Genomic DNA, 23,058 nt, shown 5'->3' on the forward strand with positions numbered 1-23,058 from the left:
ACACACACACACACACACACACACACACACACACACACACACATACACCCATCCACCCACACACACACAAGACAGTTCACACCTTTACTTGAAAGGTTTACACACTTTACAAACTCTTGTGAATCAGATATAGGCCATTATATCAATTGAGATATGGATATAACTATTTATAGTGCCCCCTCCTGGAAGATATAGGAACCTGCCACTGCAGACTTGAGCCATGATGGACTTTACAGTAAAACTTTATGAGGTGTTATCAATAATACATTGCCATTTCAGACTACCCAAGAGATCTATCTAAGACAGAACATGACTATCTTGGTAAAAAAAAAAACGGCCTACAAGCCACTAGTACAGGGGTCAGCAACCTTTACTATCAAAAGAGCCATTTTAGGCAAAAAAATAAATAAAAATCTGTCTGGAGTCGCAAAACATTTGAGCATTGTGATGAAGGTAACACAGTTTATAGTCTAAGTATATACTATATAAGTCTAATGCAGTGAGGGACAAAGAGCAAATGTACGATGGAGTATTAGGGCCACATTGAGGGAAAAAATAGTCATAATATTACGAGAAAAAAATAGTAACATTACGAGAATAAAGTCATAACTTAACGAGAAAAAAATACGTAATATTTCGAGAATAAAGTCATAACTTTATGAGAAAAAAAGACGTAACATTATGAGAAAAAAGTCGTAATATTACGAGAATAAAGTCATAACTTTATGAGAAAAAAGTCGTAACATTACGAGAATAATCAAATAATCCGCAGCGAGAAACGTTATCGACTCCGACCGGGTGCCGGTGTCTCCCTCCCATCACGGTCGGAGACGATAACGTTTCTCCAGGGCTGAAGCAGGAAAAGCCAACACTAGGATCAGCAGTGATCCATGGAGACCTTCGTCTGGTCAGCGAACATTACTGCCAAGCAGGTGAAATATAGAGTGATATTGTGGTTTTAGCTGACGTGTGTCGCCTCACTGTTTTGAGCGATGCTCGTTCATGTCTAGGTAGAGCGTGCAAGCGCGAGCCCGACCCTGACTTTCGTTGACTTAACGGCCACAGGTGTCGCTGTTAACAAGCATTTCTGAAAGTTACAAATAGTCTCTTTAAAAAAAAAATTAAAAGTTGCTTCTGTGTTCAGCTCCCTTGATTATTATATTTGGCCAGGTATTGTAGCTGAATATCGGACAGCATGCTCATTAGGTTGCAGGCAGATAATGTGGGCGGGGTTGTGGAAAAGTGACGTCAGTGTAGTTGCTCTGTGACGTCAGTGGAGGAGGAGGAGGAGGAGGAGGAAGAGGAGGAGGAGGGACCACAGACCGAGCTGTGATCACACGTGTGACGGAGGGCTGCATTCCCGGCTCGCTGAGACACTGAAGCTCCACCTGCCGTCCTACCAGCCTGTGTGTGTATCCGTTAGTCACTGCCTGTACAGCGGGGACAGATATGGAAGGAGACGGAAGTCAAGCTGGAAGCCCGACTGATCCGCAACACGACCCGGGGTAGGCTTATACATCATGTCTATTTTTAGAAACACTGAATGTTGTCACACATCCTTGTTGCTTTTAAAGCTGCATATTTGCAATATTTATATTTGCAGTTTGGCATATTTTATGTCAATAAAACACCAAGAAATTGCATTTAGTTCCCACTGCTCCCCCTTATCACCCACTAAGCTGTGTTTTGATAGAGGAAGGTTTTCCTAACAGCCGAACCACATTTAAAAGTTGAACTAAGATGTTATTAGTTGGTTTATTTGCTTAAACGTGTGTGCCGAACCGAAGACTGTTTTCGTACCAGCTGTCAGCAACCTAAAGTTTGGCTCTACCAGATGTGCACCTCTGCCAAGAAGCCAGCAGTTGTTAACTGCCAGATGTTTTGAATGGAAGCTGGTGGCATGAGCCTTAATTGGTCCACAGCAGAGAGAGAGAGGATGCATCAGGCTGCTTCTCGACGTCTCATCGCCTCTATTTGTGTCCCCAGATTTGTTACTTCTCTTCTAACCGGTCAAGTAATTATAGCTAAACATCTCAATGGTCGATTTGAAATCTGGATTGACTTCTGTTGCTTTTTTTCTTGACAGGAAAATGTTTATCGGTGGCCTCAGCTGGCAAACTTCACCAGGTAAGAATCAAGTATGTGTGTGTGTGTCCTCCATTCAACTCCTGTGTAACATGGGGACATCCACAGCTCACAACGAGTGATTCTATAATTAGGGGTACATGTCATGTCCATGGGCTGTATTTATCAATTTTTACTAAATATTCACTTCAAGCAATGGTCAATTTTATACCAGGGCACATTTCTCTTTCATTTAATACAAAAGAGTCAACAGGTCCCATCATTTATTTTGCAGAAAATGCATATTCTATACTGAAATTTGCTGTTTTTGTGCTGTCCGATTTGCTAAATGTCAGGTTTTGCTCTTCAGATTGTTTTTTTATAATTATTTGTTCAAAATAATCATTAAAATAGGAGAAAGGTGTTTTAAAAACTATTTGGCTCATTCATGTTCATTAAATCATCCACTTTGTGTGTGTCCGAGAAATCTCTGTCAACTGTGTTACCCATTGAAAATATTCATCTTTTTATTTAACGAATGTTTTTTTTTTCTTCCACAGACAGCCTTAGAGATTATTTTAGTAAATTCGGACAAATCCGAGAATGTATGGTGATGAGAGACCCAACGACAAAACGCTCCAGGTAAATAAACTGTTTTATTCCCACAATTAAAAAATAATGGAGAAAGCCTGTTTTGCTTTTTGGAGTGATAGTATTAATGTGCAGACATTTACCTGCTTTTGAATGAAAGGGCAATGCAGTATGACATTGACCATGGAGCTGTGGAGAATATTCCCATCACTGCCATTACCATTTATTATGTTGTGTGGTGCATTTAACAAGGTCATTGTGTTTAAAATCAAAGGGAAAAGAAATTTAATCAATGCTTTTTAATGTGATATAGTCAGTATAGAGATAATAATCATGTACACAAATAGGAATAATATGCCTATGAATTCAAGAAATTGTCAAATAATATGTGGACACAAAAAAGGAAATATAAAAGGGAAATAAAAATGTATAAGAAATGTATATGGGGCAGGTATAAATCAGAGTGTCGATTTCAACATTTATCAGATGTGAACTAAAGTAGCTCATTGTGATGTGAAAAATGAAAACTGTGAAGTGTGACTTATATTGTGTTAGAAATGTTATATGCTGTTGTGTTGTTTCTCAACAGGGGCTTTGGCTTCATCACTTTTGCAGATGCTGCCAGCGTAGATAAAGTCTTGGCACAGCCGCAACACGAGTTAGACTCTAAAATGGTATGTTCACCTTTTTATTCTGGTTGCATGAGAGACAACGACATGTTTTATTCTATTAGTGAAAAGTCTTTTCTGTCCGCCCTGTGTATTACATCCATGAACAACTGATGGTAGCAGAGCTTGTTCACTGGGAGTCCTTAAAAAGCAGAGGGAAACACAGGCACTCACTTTATCCTGCTGTTCGATTTGTCTGCTCTTATAGCAGACTGGCGTGGCAGCTTTGCGCTCAGTCATCTGTCAGTTCACCATTGAGACAAAAATTTCTTTTATACCATAACACTGTTCTGGTATGGAGGACGGAAATTGTGAAAATAAAAAATAAATGATTGAATAAATAAATAAATGATTCGATAAATGAATTAATATGTCATTAAATGTTGCAAAAATAATATTACAAATAAATGTAGCCATTAATTAATTGAGATTGATATTTCTGTTTTAATTTCCTTCTTTATTTATCTTTGTATTAATTCATTTATTTATTTACTCTTCTGTTTAATTTTTTCCTTTTATTTATTAATTTATTTATTTTTGTTAATTTTTAAATGTATTTATTAATTTTTGCATTAATGTTGTATTAATTAATACATTTTTGCATTTATATTTTATTTATTCTGTATTTTTAAATACATGCTTTTATTTATGTATTTATTCATTTATTTCTGCACAATTTTCCCTTTGCATTTCACCCCTTTATATATTTCCCCAGACTTATTTATTTCAATATTCTTTTTCTTTTTACATTTCTTCATGCATTTCTGCCTTATTATGCAAATATAGCGGCTGTCACTCAACGTGTGTCATCATGGGGTCAGGGTTCATGACTATATGCTAGCTAGTTAACGGTGTCTGCTTTTTCTTATCAACTTCAGTCTTCATTCCCGGCTCTGCATAGCGGGTCGTCAGCCTGCTGCTGCCCTCCCCCCGTCGCTGCCTCGTACCGATACAGGTGTGCAGAGCAACCGTCTGAAGCTGAACAGTTTTGCAGACCCTCCGCCAGTCTCTTCCCTGAGGTTGAGCTCATTCAGTGTGGGAACTTCCAGGCCGATACCAAGGCCTATGGAAGGAGGCTGAGACACGGGTGGACATGGGTCTTGGGGTATGGGGTATAACACATGCACAGTGTAACTGAAGCTGCTGTCGTGCGTTGCAATTGGCTCAATTTCGGCCAGTGCAGACCAGATTTTACTGCGCATGTGTTCTACCCCCAAAGATATGACGCGTTGATGACGTGTGACCCAGCCTCCTTCAATAGGCTTCGGCTGATATCGACAGAAAAGTGCTGCAACGACAACATGCCGTTACCAAACAGGCACGCTACCGAGCCCGTTCACTCCATCGTGTGCCACCCATCCGGGCTCGAGCAGAGTCTCTGTCAGGGTGCCGTTGTTGTTGAGAGGCGCAAACTTTCCCCAGCCTGGAGGTTCCTACTCTGAACAAGCTAAACCTCAGAGAGGAGATTGTCAGTCGGTCCGCAAAACAGTTCAGCTGCAGACGTTAAGAGGCAGCAGCGTGAGGAGCAGTAGCAGGCCGATGACACGGTGTACGGACTGGTGTGCAGCTAGCTGGCTAGCATATAGTCGATCTATGTACTCTGACCCCATGACACACGTTGAGTGACATCCCCCTCATGTGCATAATGAGGCAGAAATGCATAAAGAAATGTGTAAAGAAATGTATAAAGAAAAGAATACATAAATAAATAAGTTTGGGGAAATAAATAAGGGGTGAAATGCAAAGGGAAAATTGTGCAGAAATAACTAAATGTATAAATGCCCAAGTACATAAATAAATTAATATATGCATTTAAAAATAAATAAAAGATAAATGCAAAAATGATTGCAAAATAAAAAAATGCAGAAATTAATAAATAAATTAATAAATATAAATACATAAAAGGGAAAATTAAACAGAAGAGTAAATAAATAAGGGTATTAATACAAAGTTAAATAAATAAAGAAGCAAATTAAAACAGAAATATCAATTTATGTCACATTTTATCAATTAATTAATCGCTACATTTAGTTTTTAATATTATTTTTGCTACATTTATTTATTCATTTATTTTTTATTTTGGCAGGTTCCGTCCTCCATATTCTGCACCCTCATTTATGCAGGTAACTCTTGTTTTCGATAGTGCATCTTTGCCATTTAACAACCAAGCATCCTCATTTTAGAGTTTAGTTTTAAGGACAAATGTGAGTTAAATAGCTTGTAACATTGTGCAAGAATATGTTATTTCTAATATAATTCTGTTTCTTTTTCTAAACACAATTGTAGTATGTAATGCCTCAATTTGTATTTCTGAAGGAACATGAACATCACACCTTCTGAGCTAAATTAGTTGATATCTGCTCAGTATACACAGAATTAGATAAGATTTCTCATTTTACAGCTAAACAGTGCACTACAAGATGTTTCTTAAAACATTTGAGGCGAGGAATAGGCATTACAGTAACAGAATATTGATTCATATTTGATGAGCGCTGCCTAGTTTGACCATTTGATTGGAGTTCTCGAGTGATTGACAGTCGGCTCATAGACGGCAGACTCCAGCTCGGCTCTGATTGGTTGTTTTCCTCCGGTCTATGAAATCTTGCAGATGCCATTAGGACCATCGGAGGACACAGAGGCACATGATTTTTTTTTTTCCTGCAGGTTTTTTTTTTTTACAGCGCAGCCAAACAAACTGTGAGCTCGGAGGTTTTATTGCCTCAACATAGCTTTATTAAACAAGACTAAAGAAGACAGCCAATATGTCAATACAATGTCCAACACGGTAATACTGAACAAACGGGCTATTGTGTCATGCATCACGTACAATACCTGCATGCATCATACTTACATATACATACAGGGTTATACATAAAGTTATCATTATTATTTTGCTTTCCTCCCCCAATTTTTTTCAGTATTTCAGCTCTCTTTGTGTGTTTTGTTCGCTGACTTATTGATATGTGCTTTACTTCCTGCAGATTGATCCTAAAGTTGCCTTTCCTAGACGTGCTCAGCTCAAGGTAAGGGGACTTTTCATCTTTATGCTATAAAGAGGTGTGTTGTCACCTATTCTTAAAATGTCATTGCCATCGGAGCACATCCAGTAATTCACTTGTTTTGTTTGTTTTATTTTTCTCAAAATTGTTGAATGCTTTTCGTCACACGGAGAAAGCGTTTTTCACTTTGGTAGTTGAGGTTTGAGAGTGAACGGGCAGAGCCGGGGTGCTCAAAGCCAGAAAACATGCTTTCTTTAAGATGGGATGTCACTTTTACATGTGAGCATGTTTTGATGCTCTGTTGTTGTTGTTTTTATTGTCTGCTTGAAATACACTTGTTTATGTCAAAACTGGCAGTTTGAGCAGCATTGTTAGTGACGGTGTGAAAGTCTGTAACGTTTTTTTTTTTACAATCAGTACATCGTGCATATACTGTATAGCGCTGTATTGCAGATCTCAACAAAGCTTTCTCTCCGCCGTGAGCTGTTTTGGGTGGTGAGGGAGGGAAGCCTTTGCATTTATTATTTGAATACACATGAAAATTGACTCAAGGACATTCATAACAATAAACTAGAACCGCAGACAGCCAGGTTGTGCAGCCAGAAGCTGTGAAGGAGCTGCAAAGCAAGTGCACAGGGGAAGGATGGCTGAAGGTTAAACAGGATGCGCAGGTTGTCTTTTAGACTTGGTACTTTAGAATAATCTCATTAGTGCAGAAAAAAGTATGATTTTTTTTCCCTGTCTGTCTTATGTGAGAGTGTGTGTCCTGTTGCAGAAGCAGGACTGAAGACAGTGAGAGGCTATGTCTCATTTCTGATCAGTTTACATGAGAGCTGATGGGCTCTGACTGCGTTCTGTGCTGCACTTTCACTTTATAGCTCATGTTGAATTTCCAAGTCAAGACATTTAGAGTACCTCGCAGTACCCCACCCATTGAGAAGTGTAAAAAAACATAGGCCTGCGGTTCATTATGAAACTGTGGCGGGTCTACCTAGACTGTAGGTAATTAATGGGAAACACTGGATTAGTCATGGTTAATGAGAACCATGCAAGTTATTTCTTTTGCATCAAGCAGCATGTGATGTCAATATACTGTCAAACGATCATTTTCACTGTCTGATGTTGCTATGAACCGCGCGGTAAAAATAGGCGAGACCTCAAATCTCAAGAAGAGACGCAGCCGAGCCGCGCTGCTCACGCTGGGCAGTGTGGCTGCTCTAACCTGTTAACATGGATGCTGAAATAAAAAAACAACAGGTTCCGCAGCTGCCACGCACTGCTGATGTTCCCTGTGTGTGGACGGGCCGTGAGTCTGCATCTCAGGGATGTAGATAGTCGTAAAACCGAGGAAGATGAGGTCATAAAACCTACTCTGTATCTTCATATTGTTTCACCTGTATATGCTTGAGAGCTCCAACTGAACTGTTCTTTTCAGATGGTTAGTTAAGCATATCATATTAATTAATGTGCATTTTAATGGCATAATTAGTTTCGTTCTGATTCTCATCTTCAGTTCATAGTGTTTTACTGGTTGGTCTTCACCGCTTCTCTGAGTCTTCGAGAAGAAACCAGATGTTAGGGCCTTTAACTTTGAATAGCGTCGGTATGCCAAACAACATTATTTTTTAAGTTTATCTAAACGAGTACAATTTAATGGAAGTTATTCCGAGTTTTATCTGGCTCCACACTCTTCGAAGGAACAAGATAACCCCGGATCAGGAACTTGAGTGGCTGTGTTGTTTATCAGCTATCTTCCTGTTAAAAAAACGTTTGCTGCATTTTTAAAGAATTTGTGCAAGTATCCCCGAAGCCATCTGACCACCGCTGTCGTCTCCCTCTTCCCCCGGCAAACCATTGCTTTAGCGGGTGTCATATCTCCCTGGGGGCCGGGACTCTGCCGTAACCATTGGAGAAGAGAGCGACCCTCTGGATCCACTGGGAACTGACATATCTGCGCAAAAGTAGGACAATTTCATCTGCTGATATGATTAAGAGTTGGTGTCGGATAGCGCTCTGAATTTCTAAATATATCTAAATTCATAGGTTTTAGTGTAACGCTCGCTCATATTTCGATAGATCCAAAAATCACTTATTTCTTCCCACTATCTCCTTCCAAATAGCTACCTTTCACCATTCAAAAATCTGTTTCATTCATTCATTTAATGTTGATTTAAGCAATAGTGGTGTGACCCTGGCTTCACTGTTGCCTGTAACTGATACAAATAAAGATCACTGAGTAATAAACCAACTTATGGCTTACTGACTGGACTGGTACCAGTTTTTTATTTTTTTTGCTTGGACCATGTAGAGACCTAGTGCAAATGCTCATCCTTCACATGTCCTGCTTCACTGATCCCAGCACTGCTGCATGGTCACAATGCGGTTTCCAGTGTTGGAGCAGCAGCCAGCAGGACAGCACAAGAGCCGGTGGAAGGGGTGCTGCAGTCGGCCAACCAGCATCCTCTCATTGAGTGACATTAATGAGGAGAGCAGTTGAACAAATGGGCTCAAACGAAGACAGAGACCCCTTTTTTTCCTCACGTGGAAACCTCTATCTCTTTCTTTCTGCATGGGAGAAGACGTAGCCTCTGCCCCCGATGCTTGTTTCGCCCCCACACACACGTCCTCATCTGCTGCTCCAAACAGAGCGAGCATCAGACAGGCCAGTATGAACCCCTCTTTGATGAGTGGGATATACTGTAGGGGCCAGGAGGCTGCAGGTATGGATCATTTGACAGAGTTGGTGGACTCTTATTAGCAGTGGAAAAGGATGCTATAGAATAGATGAAGTGTACATCACAGACAGGTAGTGTGTAAGAATAGCATAAGACTCGTGTTTAAACATGATGTTGACCTTAATGTAATTATCAGTCATGTCACACATTGTGTTACACACTGTCCATACACATTTAAAAACAGAACAAAAACAGATTTTCTGCTCAAAATCAGCTTGTTAGTTGTCTTTTGCATATTTGAAATATGCTGGGAGAGGATGTTCTTGGAGAATTTTAGGGTGTAGTTACTCTTTAATTCATTATTGTTGGGATCACACACAAGTGTGCATAGAGGGTTTGCTCCTAAAGCTCTTTACTACATCTGTCTCTACATAACCCACCTCTCACTCACTCCGTATCTTTTTGATTTCCCTGCACAGACTCTGTCTCTGCACCGTCTCTCGCTCCGTCTTTAGTGCTGCTCTCTGGCTCTGCACCGGATTGCACTCTCGGCTGCCACTCAGAGCCAAGTCGTCCGATTGGTCCTGAACATCCCGTGTGATAGACACCCTCTGTCCTTCTGTCAACACCCCTTGCCACCCTTTCTCTCTCTCTCTCTCTCTCTCTGTCTCTATGTCTCTATGTCTCTCTTTCTCATATATGCAGACTCACTTTCTCTCTCTCTGGCTGGCTGTCTAGTTTGCTGCAGCCTTTCCTGCTGCATGATAAATCTGATGCTAAATTTAGAGGCCGTTTTTCTTGAGCAGTGAGGGATTACTGGCAGAGCAGGAGAGAGAATGACAAAAGGACAGAGAAAGGAGCAGCAGCAGGCTGAATCACTCACTCGCCCAGGCCCGCTAAGAGCTCCTACAGCGGGGCAGTTAAGCATAACAATTGTGCCTTTTGCGATAAAAGCAACACATTTTGCACAGATGTAGGTTTAAATGTTATGAAAAGATATAAATATCGAGGCACCGCCAATTTGGCCCCTAGGGGCTGTGGCCAAATAGGCGCTAAATATTCCTAAATGTTGCAGAAAACTGATTTTATGACTCGTGATGATTTCCAGGGTGTGTTCAAGCTGATCAGATGACAGAAAATCACAGACATGTTTTTTTTTCCCTTTTTATTTTTGAACGCTTATAACCTGAGAAAAACATGAAAATCAAATGAAAGGAGCATGATCACTATGAAGTCAAACTTTACCCCCTCGTCTTTATGATAGAATGATAACCAATACACCGTTAGAACGGCAATATCTTCATCTTTCCATCGGTGTATTTATCTTTTCATTAGCAGTAAAATTTACAAAGATATTGCTGGATACATTTCATGGTCGCCAGTAACCTCTAATCACAGTTAATACTGAACTTTGGTAGAACTTGGTAGGGTTGTATCGCTAACTAGCCGTGATATATGTCCAACTAAAGGAAAAAATCATCATCAATTGCTCCCGTGAGCGGATTACATTTTGTTATGCGTTTTTTCTCCCTGCTAGCAAAACAGGTCACTAAGGTTGCTTTTATGCATAACCCGTTTGGTTCGTTTAAAACAAACTCAGGTCTGTTTGTTCAGTTACGGTTTGTTTGGGCTAGTGTAAAGCTCATTCAAATTCTGGTGCAGGCCAAACAAGCGAACTCTGGTCCACCTGAGAAGGTATGGGTCTCGGTGCTGTTCTGTTTCTGGTGTGAAAGCAAGCGAACCAACCACCAGCAGATATGTGAGCACGATTTCAAAAGCTAAACTACTAATAAATCCATCTGCTGATGGTGAAATCTGTTCAGGAAGATAGCTTATTGATCTGTATTTAAGGTCATGTATAGAAACACTTCAGTGCAGATATTTTCCCTGACTAATAGGTCAAAAGCTGTTAAAGCTGCTGTGCTTGTATCTGACCGTGTGTACTTTGTGAGTTCATTACAGCTTTACATTAAAAAGTGCGTGACAGCGATCCCACTAAAGGTCATTTCTTGCTCTGTCTCTGTGTTTCATTTAGATCAGCACTCTGCTGGCTTATAGTCTCTAAAATGTATTCAGATAGTAAAAAAACAAATGTCAATGACCTCTGCAAATGTCTTGTTCTGTCTAACCAACAGCCAAACATCTAATCCACACATTGGAGAAACTGCAGTCAGAAAATAATTGTAGTTTTTTGCGATTTTAAGGATTGACCAAAAAACAGAAGGGGAGGTTTCAAGTGCATCTTCATTAGGAATGGAGTTTGCTCAGTATTGATGGAGATAGTGGTCGACCTGAGCTTTATGGATATTTGTTATGCCCTAGCTTTACCTTTCAGGCCACATACAGACCTCTGGCTGCTGCAAGTCTGTTGATCTAAATTCTGATATAATCCATCATTGCATTCGGCCCAAATGTAATGATTGGACGGGCTACCTATCTTCCTGCCTGCCTGCCTATCTGCCTATCTGTGTGCACTCTGCAGTTTTCCACAAGCTGCTAGCTTAAAAGCTATGTGTACTAACAATAGCCATGCTCGCCGTTCACGTTCATTTTATGTTTCTTTTCTTAATGACAATAGTGGGGTAGTGTCTTTGGAGGGTGAACCGAAGCGATGGACTGTCAGTGTTGCCGACTTGGCGACTTTCTCTCTAGATTTAGGCATTTTTTGAGCTAGTTAACAGCTCGTACTTTCATTGGAAGAGAGTTGGAAACACTGGGCTCCATTTTTCGGTGGATCATTTTTAAAAATCTAGTGTACTCTTGCTAGTTTCTCAAGATCATCCACCCTGCCTTTAACTCCGTTAATCACAGAAGATGAGCTGGTATCACGATGTGTCACACTCAGCTCAGTTGATGACACTGATTGATTGAACAGTCTTACAGGTCGTACAATCGCGTCACGGTAATCAATCAGAGCCATGCGCCACAGCATAGAGGAAGAAACAGAGTGTGGTACAGTCAGAAAATATTGGAAACAATCAGTCACAGTCAGATGCCAATGTGTGCAGAGGAATAAATGACCCATGCTCTATAGATGGTATGATGTCAATATACTATCAAACGATCATTTTCACTGTTGCTGTGAACCGTGCGCAGCTCGCAGTAAAAATAGGTGAGACCTCAAATCTCTAGAAGAGACGCATGGGCCACAGCGTGGCTGCTCTAACATTGTTAACATGGACGACGAAATAAAAAGCAACAGGTTCTGCAGCCACCGGGCGCTGCTGACGTAAGTTCAGGCAGGCCACAAAGTCGAGATCAGCTTACATCACAGCTAATCAGCTGATAACAGCTGATCTCAAGCCAGCCCGATCAGCTGATGAATCAGCTGATTGAGTGTCTTTGCTGCTGCTCTCCCTGCGTTGGGCTCTGAAGGGCAGCGAGGTGTGCTCTCCTTGCCTAAAGGCTTTCCAGGTATATGCACGTAGAAGAGCAGGGAGGTCCCAGAACAGAGCCATACTGCAAAATGAAATAAAAGTTTTCTTTTACTAAAGAGAGTCCTGACAGAAGTATTTTAGACACCAATATCAGTTTAAGTGTATGCAATATTTAGAATTTTTTTTCCCCCCCAGTAATGATATAATTTGAGGTACTGTAATGATCATTTGACTGAGCAGGACACACAGCAGATAATAAAGCCAGTTTCATTATTATGATTATGTCCTGTGTGTGCTTACTCCTAACAGGTGACTGTGTTCAGAGCAGTCCTCTCTCTCTCTCTAGCATTTCTCTCACACTTTAAGTTCACAGATGTAATAATGTGTTTCTGAGCACTGGGATTCTGTGGCCAGACCTGCTCTGCCTCAGTCTGACACCCCCACACCCCCCTCCATTCGTCAAATAGCCTCCTGCTATAACCCACTCAATCACCATCGTTTTTACTTCCAGTAACAAATACTGTTGAGTGTCATTACTTAGCGTCGAAGATGAATAGTGCAATTACCATCCGCATGCAACAAGCACTTAAGAAGGCTTTAAGTAAATCAACTGAGGGGCTCTTAGGACCGCCTCGGTGGGGATTTACACAATCTGATTGGTCTGCTCTGGATGAATGCAGTGTTATTGTTTGCTTCTGTCTCTTAGTGGACAAACCTCTACTATGAACCTGATCCATAAATTGACTTTGATCTCACATTAACGTTAACGATATGTATGTGTATGTTTCCTATAGAGGGTCTCCTCACCTCAGTATCTGCTTATGTTGCTCATATTTTGTGTTACTCGGGGAATTTCCCCCATTTTTTCCCCTTTGCATGCATTGCATGCCTGTCAATCTCCCTGTTACCTGATTGACATTTCCTCAAGATCCTTCTATGACCTGAGTTATGTTTTCAGTGTGAGTCACATTCAGGCCTTCCAACATCATTTTGGAAACTGAAGTCTTGTCAAAACATGAATATAAAGACAAATATCTTGCGAATTGCACATTTACAAACAATAAGCTGTTGTCTCCACATCAAGCCACAGTACTGTCTTGTCCAATGTGTATAGTTTTAGTTAATACGGCCATTTCGCCGGCAACTGGATTTTACATTCTCATTACTGTAATTCCTAGACCGTTTGTGCAATTAGAAACTAAAAAATTAGGGACTAACAGTTCCTGGGTAAGTATAGAGTCTGGCCTTTCTGCCCATATACAGGTTATTACGGTAGGAAAGTCCACACACAGGCAAGGGTGCGTTCTGCTGCGTCACACCAACACACACAGCGCACACAGATAGCAGGAAGAGGACGGCACAAGCGGACATTTTCAGCAGAATATTTTGAGAAGTGTCTCGACAATTTTATTATTATGTGGCAAATGAGCATATTTCTGAGAGCATTATGTCAAGGAAATCATCGAGAGTGAGAAAACCTCCCAAAAGGTTCGTTGAACATGACAGTCACGACTGTGACCACGACGAAGGAGCGAGTTAATCTGAACCGAGTACGTAGTAAATGTTGTACAAGCTACTACGCTAATACGTTTTTGTAAATATACAGTGGATATTGACTTCACTGAAACCATAAGTTTCAATTTCATTGCAATATTACTTTTCAATAGCATGTGCAACATTACTTTTCATTTTTAATATCGTGCAATATTTACTTTTCAAAACTTTTCAATATCATTGCCAAAATTACTTCCAACATCATGTACACTATTACTTTTGTTATTCTACTAAGCTCTGGTGTTATATTTATGACTTTATTGTTTTTATTCTTAGGCTGTTGTCATTTTGGGGAGCAACATCTGGCGCAAGAATTTTCTTTTTGATGAATAAAATTCAATTTTATTTCATCTTATCTTATGCCTCTATTACTTTTAGGATGCCTTCTGCTGAAGAGCCATCCACATATTCAGTACCAGAGAGCAGTAGTCGCATTCGATGCCGGGGTCGGGGTCGTGGAGGTGCTGGGGATGCCTCTCAAAGCCCGTCACCAAGTCATCCAACTACAAGTGAATGGAAAACAGAGGGAGACCGAGATGTAGTCCCTCGACCACCAAGGCTTACCCCGAAACGAAACCCCGGTGTTAAACCCCCTCTCAAAGTTGGAAGACCAACATTTTTGTCATTATTTTCTGTCATTTTTTGGGGGATTCTGAAGTCCTCAAAGTCTCAAACACAAACAAGAATGTGGAGAAAGAGAAGAAATTCACCTGGAAAGACATAACCCTACAAGAACTGCAAACGTACCTTGGCTTGTTGCTGTACATGGCAGTGATGCACTTCCCAAAGACTTCTGGAGGAGAAAAACAATTTGTCATGTGGCCTTTGCCTCCACTGTTGTGCCCAGAGATCGGTTCCTGGCAATTTCTGCCAATTTTCACATCAGTGATCCATCAGAAGATGCAGAAAATGACCAAAAAGGGCACAGAGGACTTTGACTGTCTCCACCAGGTAAAAGTTATCCTAGACATTATTAAGCGCTGCATTGTACCATCTACCATCCAAAGCCACACATTTCAGTTGATGAGAGGATGGTTGCTACCATGGCCAGGTTGGCTATCGTGGCCAAGCCCACCAAGTCGGGGGCTAACATTTTCGGACTTGCTGATGTAAACGGCTGCACCGTGGACTACAAGCTGTACACAGGGAAGTCAAAGTTTGAATCAGGGAAGGGGCTGTCCTATCACGTGGGACGTACAGGCAGGGAAAGTTGATGTTCCATCCACACAGGAAAATGCTTTGGATAAAAGGTCACCAAGAGTCTTGATTCGCTGGGATAGTGACCTTTTATTTGTAAAGTGGATGGACACCATAGAAGTGTCCGTTTTTACCAACATCCATCCTGTGTACAGAAGACAGATGATGGACAACATCAGAGGATCCATGTCCCCAGCTTTGGTGGAATACAATAATTACATGGGAAGAGTGGACACATCAGATAAAATGCTAGGTACCAATTCAGTCCATCGCAGAAACAAAATGGTACGTTACTGTTTTCCAGCATTTTCTGGACATTTCTGTGACGGTTAGATAATTCACAAAGAATCATGTTCCAGCCAGCAGAAGCACATAAGTCGCCTGGACTTCCAGGAACAACTCTCCGCATATAGCTCCTAGGAGTTTCATTGGATTGCAGGCCCGAGGAGACCACCAGTCATGACCACTTCCCCGTTGCCACAAACCATGTCGGACAGGACAAATCACGGAGAGCCAACATGGGACGACGACAGTGCACTCTCGGCAAAAAGGAGTACTCCCTGGCAATGCGAGGAGTGTAATGTGGGCCTGTGTATGCAGCTAGAGAGGAACTGCTACAGAGAGTACCACAAAGGCCAAAAAACGCCTGGACATCTTAGGGAAAACAGGCCAAAGACTCACAAACTTTCTTGGACAGATGTGTGACACTTAAAATGTCAATCTTGACATGTGTAACATGTACATCGGTATCATCGGCCAAATCAGCGCCCGGTACATTACAGTGGGACAATCCTTCCTGCCATGCAGCCCGTGCAGCAGTCCCCCATACCGGGCTACCGCGTGAGCAGAGTGCAGCAGCACGTCGGGGCCGTCGCATCGTAATCCCGCGGCTCCGCTGTGGGTCTGTCCAGCTGGGACAGCTGAGGCAATGAGGCCTGAAGCTGCACCAGCAGAGCGAGGCTCTCCATCCGCGGCGTTCTGCCGCTACTAGTCCATGGTTAAAAGATCGTAGATGGACAATTTTTTTTTGGCTATATGTATTGAAGCATTCTTTTCATTGAGTAGGTAACTTTAGGCTATAGCAGCTGAAAAAGCTTTTGAAATAGTTATTTGAAAAAAAGGAGAATATTTTTCATGTGAAAGAAGGTTACATTATAGGTTGTTTCATAAATTTGTATGATTGAATGTGTGCTCATTGTGAGACAGTGTAATGAACTACTTAATGAATTTAAAACAGCTCAGTTATTTTTTTATAATTTTTGTTTCCCTGGCTCAAAAGGATAATAAAACAAAAATAAACAAAAACATCAGGTCAATTTGTTATTTTAGACATCGGTATCGGCCCAGAACTTTGCAATCGGTGCATCCCTAGTACATTTAGTCTGTGTGCAATCGCAGCTCCTACTTTACTAAAACCATGTAAAATCCAATTATTTTGTGTTATTACACACTCATAACACACAGCAATGTTAAATAACTGCCAGATATTGAAAGCTGAAGTAATCCTGGAGCAAAAGCACATACTCAAAGCACATTTTCTGAAATCACAGCCATTTCACATCCAAAACTACAAAATAAATCATCCAGGTGGCCTGTTTGAGGCTTAGGTGTGAAAGGGTTATACATAATATGATGGTCTGCTGCTTGCATGTTTGAATATTTCATTAATATTTCATTATTCATTATGTACAACTTATTGACTTTTACTGAGGTCAGTGCGTGTTGCTGGTGTTTTCTCCAGAGTCATTTTAAACACCCTGCAGAGCAGTGTGTGTTTAATTCTGTTGTTGGTTGAAGCGAGAAAGCAGAAAACAGCGGTGGGTCCGCCAGGCAAAGCGGAGCAAGACATGGCTAAAGCTGCGTGCAAACTCAGTCATGAAAAGTTATTGCATTGCGGTAACGTGCAGTCAAGCCGGTTGCCACTCGCATCTCCGTGATCAAATCGGCTGATGCTACGCAAACGTTTTTGCTGTATCAATTTAGATATTTTCCAAAGTAAAAGTCCCTAGAAGTGTATGATTCAACTTTTTCCCTTGGTTTAGTGTTAAAATCCTAATATCAAATCGCAATACTTTGGGAATATAAGCATATCATCCCAGCCCTAGCAATTACGTATACTGTCCAAAACACCAAATGTCTGATTGTCTTTTAATGGCTTCATTTGACACTTGTATGGCTTTGTTTGGCCTGCCAGTTTTGCGTCCTCTAAAAGCCCAGCGAGGACAAGCAAGGTGTTTTTTTTTTTTATCTATCTCAAGAGCTCTATAATGAGCCTCAGTAAGAGGAGGCTGGAAGACAGAGTGAGGATCTGCAGCATTTTACCTCTGCTAGCTGTGCTTTCTGTCTCCATCAAAGACACAAAAGCAATTAAAGTCATAAGCACCAAGAGGAGGGGATGGCAGTGATGTGTGTGTGGTTTTACCCACAGCCCTGGGGCTCGTACAGGAGTAAATGTCAAGTCCCTGCAGTGGATTGTTGGGGTTATGGCTATGGGTTGCTATGGTACTCCCTCCCAAACTCTGGCTCTGTCGTCAGTGTTTCACTGACTCTCATCTGTCTTTGTGTCTCAAGAAACATTTATCTGCAGATAATTAGAAATTTCCTCTTTCTTCGCTCGCATGAGTGTAATAGAAAACATGCAGAAGGTTTGCAGCTGATTGTGAAGTGGTTAGGATTAGGATAAGACTCTTGTTTAATGTATCACCATCAAAAAGTTGTGAAAAACGAACTTGGCTGCTATATCTTCTTGCCTGGGAAACAGGCAAATCTGCAAGCTTATGTTTTATTTGCATCTGGTCCCCTTCCCCCGTTTGTACAGAATTCCAGCAATTTGAAATCTGATGGGCCAATCACAACCGGTTATCTAATATGAGGCATGTTTGAGACAATGAGTGTAAAGAAGAGCGCCGTCCAGGCATTTTTCGAAAAACAAACAAAATTGATGCTAATGAGAAAGTTGGCATCCGAGCCCCTGTTATTCTAAATGTGACACAGTTAATTAGCAGAAGTTTAACCGTTTAACACCACTTTACAAGGAGCTTACCTCTGTAATACTTCTTATTCTGGTCTGACTTGGAGTTGGCGGATTGGGGCACAATTTTTTCAGAGCCCTCTGCGTCTTTGAAGGGGAAGTCTCCCGATTCCGTTTATCTGCTGTTTTTGATCCTGACGCTTCTTCATTCAGATCGGCCTGTTTTTCTTCTTCTTCCCATCTTCTAAAAAACTGGTAAACCCCATTTGGTCTGTGAAAGTAAGCTGTTACATTTGTGATGACACATTCTTAAAAAATTTTGGGGACATCTTTGTCAAAGTCAATCTGAGATTATGTCAATCAAAAATGGTTTTGCCCTTTTCTGGTGTTTCAAATATTTTAGTAGAGTGAATAAAATCATGGGTGGCACATTGGTGCAGTGGTTAGCACTCTTTCCCCACGGCAAGAGGGTTGCAGGTTCAAACCCGGCTTGGGGCCCTTTTGTGGGGAGTTTGCATGTTCTCCCTGTGTTAGCGTGGGTTTTCTCCGGATTCTCCAATTGTTGACTCTAAGTTGCCCGTAGGTGTGAATGTGAGCATCAATGGTCGTCTGTCTCTATGTGTCAGCCCTCTGATAGTCTGGCGACCTGTCCAGGGTGTACCCCGCCTTCGGCCAATGTCAGCTGTCAGATCGGCTCCAGCCGATCCAGGATGGATGGATGAAGTAAAATCATCTTTTATCTTCAAATTCTGATGGCAAAAAACGGCAACACACTTTCATAATGATGCTACACCATCACAGTTCATCTCTGCACGCTGTAGTCTGTTTATATTGTCTATCGCTCAGCGCTCGGTCACATGTTTCGTTGCTCTAATCGGTTGTAGGTAAGACGTATTAAATTACAATTGGCAAGATATTAAGATTTCAACATAACGGCTTTTAAAACAGGTAGAAAAATCACAAAATGATATGTTTCAGGGTCATATAACATAATCCAGTCTTATAGAAATAATAAGATCAAATAAACATTTTGTGGATTTGATTTTTTTTTTCTGTCATTCCGAAAAAACTGTATGTATTTGTGCATGCAGAGAGGCAACAACCTCCTCTTCTTACCTCACTGGTGTTTACTTTCTCCTCCTCTCCTCCGTCATCTGATAACAGGTCTGTCACTTGTCTGACTGAGGTGGAGATGAAAACAACCTTTTTTTTCCTGGCTGTTCTCTTCAACCTGCTGGACACCTGTTTAACCTCAGCATGATACTGACCAGACCTCCCCACAGCTCATACTTGATTTCACGTGGCCTGGGTTCACCTCATGGGTCTTGTCAACAGGAAAGGGAGGGTTGAAGCTTCTTGGCTATCAGAATAGCTGTCCTCAATATGCTTCAAATATCTTAAGCCAACAGTATTTTTACCTGTCCCAAGTGGCCACACTTGAAAGCAGGAAGTTGTCATGGGTAAAAGTGATCAGTAGTTGGCAGTAATGCACCACTTAGTAGTCTACCACCACCACCACCAGCACAGCACCAGCAAAGATGGTGATCATATCTTTGAGCAGGGAATTAAACCTGCAGTAGGCAGAATGTTTTTGTCATCACTGGGCAAAAAATCCATAATAACCTTTCAGCATATTGTAATTCAAGTGTTCTTAGAGATCATTAGACTTCTGCACCTCCTTATGGCTCTGTTTTCAGGCTTTAAAAAAATCAAACCCGTGAAGTGAGACTTTGGCCAATCACAGAGTCATTTCAGAGAGAGAGCGTTCCTATTGAGAGTTCCTATTGGCTGTGCTCGGTGCTTGGTATTTCCTCAACTGATCTCAACACGGGTCACAAACTTTCTCATTTTACAGCTAAACAGTACACTACAAGATGTTTCTGAAAACATTTGAGGCGAGAAATAGGCATTACAGTAACAGAATATTGATTCATATTTGATCAGCGCTGCCTAGTTTGATCGTGTGATCGGAGTTCGCGACTGATTGACAGCCGGCTCTCGGAGACGGCAAGGCTCCAGCTCGGCTCTGATTGGTTGTTTTCCTCTGGTCTGTGAAATCTTGCAGATGCCGTTAGGAGCACCGGAGGACACAGAGGAACATGATTTTTTTCAGATTACCTGTCTCATGCACTACTGTCAGGATATAGTGACCGTTTTATAAAAATAACATTTTCTATTAATCATATTTGCCCCATTCCTACCGACTGCTGCTTTAACTCTTGGGAACACATGTATGTGTTTCACAGTATCTAATGGTATTCTTCAGATATCAGGTGGTCGGATTTGGGGTACAGATCATAACCTCCCACCCACCCCCATATAGGACCACTTGTTATCATGTGACCAAAGCTCCATACGTGGGTCACTTGAGAACACTCCCTTTGCTGAAATAGTAGTTGTGTAATAAATGACAAAGGGTGCTTGAGAGAGAGGGTGAAACCCCGCCTACTTTTACACCTCCATACACCTGGCCAATCGTTAAATAAAGTGGGCGTGATGTCAATTTGTCTGTTTTGGAATGTTACATATATTGTAACGACACTGTAAAATGCTGCCCCCCCAAATTCCACCCTTGGTAAAACAGTTTCAGATACTGTTAGATTATCTGACAAACTTCACTTCATCTGAAGCACAATAAAGCCTGAAGTCACCTTTTAGCCGAGGCAGGAGAGAAATGGCTGAGGCCGATACCTTTCTTCAGTTTGTTTTCCTCAGTGTGAATAATACCCAGTCCATACAAAACACAAACATGAGAAATTGTGCGCTTGTCATCTGTTGCAGCTCTATTATCGTTAAACACAAACTCATTCAGATTGCCTCTTTTAGCTCTTATTGCTTTGGCTCATAATAATTAGACGGGCATCCCCATTTTTTTTCTTCTCCACCCTCCGTTATGTCATGATCATCATCCCAGCAGTGTATAAAGACTTTCCCGCTGTGTTTACCAGGGATTGTCTGCTTTCGCTCTCTGTCTGTTTCACTGTCAGGATTTATTGGTAAGACAAAGAGCGGTGTGGTTGACAGCCTCATGACTTATTCAGTAAGTCTTCCTTCTATATTTATATATTTTGTCAGAGCATTACCTTTGCTTTGGAAGGATGTTGACAGTTGAAAACTGAACACACTGGAGTGAATCTAACAACAGCAGGCGTTTAACTCCCACCGATATACTGTATGTTTTTGTTATTATCTGTCCAATTACAGCACTCGTGACTTTTTTTCTTCCTTCAGTTTGATGCTCTCCTCCATTTGCCTCTGTCGAAGTCACATATATTTCGATGTTTGATTGACAGTCCTGTACTGAGAGACAGAGTTAGCCACGAGTTGGCCATTATTCAGGGAATAATTGAGCTTGGACCCTTTTCTATTGGCACATTTGGTGTGTATATTTGAAAATAAATGAATGTCTCTATTCCCCAACCCTGACAGGGATTTCTGCAGGCAGTCCCTCTGTGAATACACATCTTTTATCACTGTGAAGAGAAGAGCTTCATGCAGAATTAATGGGATTCAAAGTCTTTGTTGTAATTCACTGAACGAGGAAACACTTATTGTATAGTACTTTCTTGCCACACAGTGCTGAAAAACGTTTGTATACCCCTAATATGATAATCAGACTGAATATAGTGCTGCAGGAATGAGTCCTACAACCCAAAAATGAATTAGCATGTTTGCACTTCCGTTTCTCTCGTCTCGAAGGCATTATGTATTTGGGTTGTCCGTCTGTCCATCCGTCCGACCCATTCTCGTAAACCCAATATCTCAGGAAAGACTTCAGGGAATGTCTTCAAATTTGGTATAAGCATCCACTTGGAGTAAAGGATGAACTGATTAGATTTTGGTGTTCAAAGGTCAAGGTCACTGTGACCTTACGTCCATCCTATTCTCGTGATATCTCAGGAACGCCTTGAGGGAATTTCATCAAATTTGGCACAAACTTCCGCTTAGACTCAGGGATGAATTGATTAGATTTTGGTAAGGTCAAGGATTTGTCTTTTACCCCATCTTACTCTGCTGTCGGTCACACATTTGATTTATTTACATCGATTTATTTTATTCTACGTGCCCCCTTCTCCACTTTCTTCAACTTAGGGAGAAATAAGGTGCGTTTGTTTTGATGCAACAGGCATCTTCGCCAATACAAACGTTACAGTAATGTTGTCACATAAAAACAAGGCCTGCATCGAGGTCAAGATCACTTTTGGAATTAATCATGCAGCTCTATTACTAATATTTATGGAGAAGAATTGTTGCCTTAATACCTTTTTTATGTCTCATGTAAAGCAATTTGAATTGCCTCGTTGTTTGACTTGACTTTCCTTGCTTTATGATGATCGTGGACATTCTTAAGCATTTGAAGTATTTGTAATTCCAAGAGTTTCCCCCCCTGGGTTGTCTATCCCTCTGGCTGACAGGAAAATCTAGAATAATACCTGATGAGCTCAGAAACACCGTGTTGCCCTCTGGGATAGTCTGGATTGTTTTGCTGCAGGATGAAGCACACATTGATAAGCATCCTTGTATTGGGGTGACTCATCTAATGAACAATCTTAATTAGATCTCCCTCACTGCCTGCATGAAGAAGGATATGAAAAAAGAGTTGCCACTCCTTTTAGTTATTACAAACCCTGTTCCTCCCCAGGCTGCTGCTCACATCAGTCACATCCCCCTGTTTGGTTCATCTGGTAATAAAACTTCCAGACCATCTAAAAAGAAAGACACAATAGTGAAATTACTGTGAAATGTACTTTTAAAACCCCTTATTCAATAAAATGAGAAATAAGGATATTCATGACGGAAAAATCAGTGAACTTCTTTTTTCTTGCTTCGAGTTACACCCTGTGCATTATCCATGTATTATGGGTTGTTTGTAGCCTTAATGTTGTTAGGCTAGCTAGTTGTGGGAAAGCCGCTATAGCATTCCCAGTATTCTTCTTCTTCTATTTTTTCCGTACATTTTTT

At 41.1% G+C, this 23,058-nt stretch overlaps 1 protein-coding gene across 3 annotated transcripts in view; it reads left to right on the forward strand.

The window, feature by feature from the left end:
• Positions 1-1,321: 1,321 nt before the first annotated feature.
• LOC119492108 (RNA-binding protein Musashi homolog 2-like) overlaps positions 1,322-23,058 on the forward strand; it is a 71,715-nt gene continuing 49,978 nt past the window's right edge. For all 3 annotated transcript variants that reach the window (XM_037776481.1, XM_037776482.1, XM_037776484.1), the window contains exons 1-5: positions 1,322-1,505; positions 2,087-2,127; positions 2,625-2,706; positions 3,245-3,329; positions 6,305-6,346. In XM_037776481.1, coding sequence (XP_037632409.1) covers positions 1,450-1,505; positions 2,087-2,127; positions 2,625-2,706; positions 3,245-3,329; positions 6,305-6,346 — 306 coding nt within the window. In that variant the 5' untranslated portion in view covers positions 1,322-1,449. The remainder of the gene's footprint in view (positions 1,506-2,086; positions 2,128-2,624; positions 2,707-3,244; positions 3,330-6,304; positions 6,347-23,058) is intronic.

Source organism: Sebastes umbrosus, chromosome 7, assembly GCF_015220745.1.
Source record: "Sebastes umbrosus isolate fSebUmb1 chromosome 7, fSebUmb1.pri, whole genome shotgun sequence".
Classification (NCBI taxonomy): Eukaryota; Metazoa; Chordata; class Actinopteri; order Perciformes; family Sebastidae; genus Sebastes; species Sebastes umbrosus.